This window comes from Sinocyclocheilus grahami, unplaced genomic scaffold (genome assembly GCF_001515645.1).
Source record: "Sinocyclocheilus grahami isolate Dianchi unplaced genomic scaffold, SAMN03320097.WGS_v1.1 scaffold271.1, whole genome shotgun sequence".
NCBI classification, from domain to species: domain Eukaryota; kingdom Metazoa; phylum Chordata; class Actinopteri; order Cypriniformes; family Cyprinidae; genus Sinocyclocheilus; species Sinocyclocheilus grahami.
The window spans coordinates 153,986-155,524 of record NW_015505450.1 but is presented as its reverse complement, the minus strand read 5'-3'; the positions used below and the strand labels follow the sequence as shown (position 1 = coordinate 155,524).

The 1,539-nt window shown below is 43.8% G+C and overlaps 1 protein-coding gene across 1 annotated transcript in view; it reads left to right on the top strand.

Moving 5' to 3' along the window:
• The window catches only part of reln (reelin), a 95,699-nt gene that overhangs the window by 70,023 nt on the left and 24,137 nt on the right, over nucleotides 1–1,539 (top strand). Inside the window, 3 exon segments of the mRNA XM_016291464.1 lie at nucleotides 180–429; nucleotides 514–682; nucleotides 1,482–1,539. The exon segment at nucleotides 1,482–1,539 is cut by the window's right edge and continues 8 nt beyond it. Coding sequence (XP_016146950.1) covers nucleotides 180–429; nucleotides 514–682; nucleotides 1,482–1,539 — 477 coding nt within the window.

Sequence of the window (1,539 nt, the reverse complement as noted above, 5' to 3'; positions counted from 1 at the left end):
TTAGAGTATTAGTAGACTGTTAGGTTAGGGTTAGTAGAATAAATTGATGTTCTTGCAAGGTTACTAATAGATTGCAGAATGTCTAAAGTGGACCATCTTCACATTGTTTTTAATGTGAAACACTTTTATATCCCAAAATGAAAATCTAGCATCTCTGTGATCGATTATTGTGTGTGCAGTTGGTTGTGGGTGGCAGTGCCAGCGGTTGGGGGCCACTGGAGGACGACTTCTCCTCCACAAATGGACGATCTTGGCTGCTGCACCCCGGTGGCACGCGGATGCCAGTGTGCGGCTCTGACGGTGAAGCTTTTGCCTTCATCGAGAAGTCAAACACACGTTACGGCATCACCACCGACATCAGTCTGGGCCCAGATGCCTTCATCCAGTTTGATTTCTCTGCCTCCTGCTCCGTCACCTCCTCCTGCTACAGTACGTCTCCTGACATGAGCGTGCGCTTCTGTCTGTGTCATGAATAGAAGGGCTTTCCTCTGACGGCTGTTCATGTGTCCGCAGCGGTGGAGCTGGAGTACTCTTTGGATCTGGGTCTCACGTGGCTGCCGCTGGTCAGGGACTGTTTACCCACAAGTCCACATTGTTCTTCATACACACTGCAGAGATTACTGGTGTCAGATACTTACAACAAGTGGGGCAGAGTTACCTTACCCATACCACACTACGCCAGGTAAGCACCCACCCACCCACACTATTTTCCTGTTTGACACTGTAAAGCTGCTTTGACTCAATCTGTACTGTATAAAGCGCTATAGAAATAAAGCTGACTTGACGTGACATGACACCTGCATGTAAATCAAGTAAGGAATAATTGACAACAAGGCATTAAATTATTGAAACATAATGCAGAGGTGGTAATGCTGTTACACCTCAGGTGTGCATTATTTTTCAATAATTCAAAGGACTGGAGTCAATTATTCCACTTATACCACGGTTACAACCCCTCAAGACATTGTTCAGATAGTACTAATTTCTTACGCATCTCATCCCAAGCCTTCGTTTGAAAATTCAATACGTCATTTAAGAGTTAATATCATCTATCTATGGTGTTTGGCAGCAGCGTCTCTACTAATAGCGAAACTGTAAGTTTATCTGCTTCAAGAACAGCAACGTTACCACCTCCATACTCTGCAATGTCACAAAAAAGCTAATTTACTCGGGAAAACATGGAAAATTTTGTTTTTATCCTATTTTTGGTCATATTTGTTTGCTTTGTTCATTGTCTTTGGTTCTTTTTTGGTTCTGTTGCTGATGTAGGCTGTAAGGACCTTTGAAATAACTGAAATAATTTGGTGAAGTGATTTGGAGGTGTAATGCGGTTGACACACCTGGAGCTGCGTGTTTCCTGGAAAATAATTGCACACATTAGAATATCCTTCAACCAATCAGAATCAAGCATTCAACAGCCCGTGTTAAATTACTTCTAAGAATTGAAAGGTTTTTCGTTGTCTTTTGTGGCAAACGCACAGGTCCACGGCCACACGCTTCCGCTGGTTCCAGCCGGCGCCGTTTGATAAGCAGCAGACG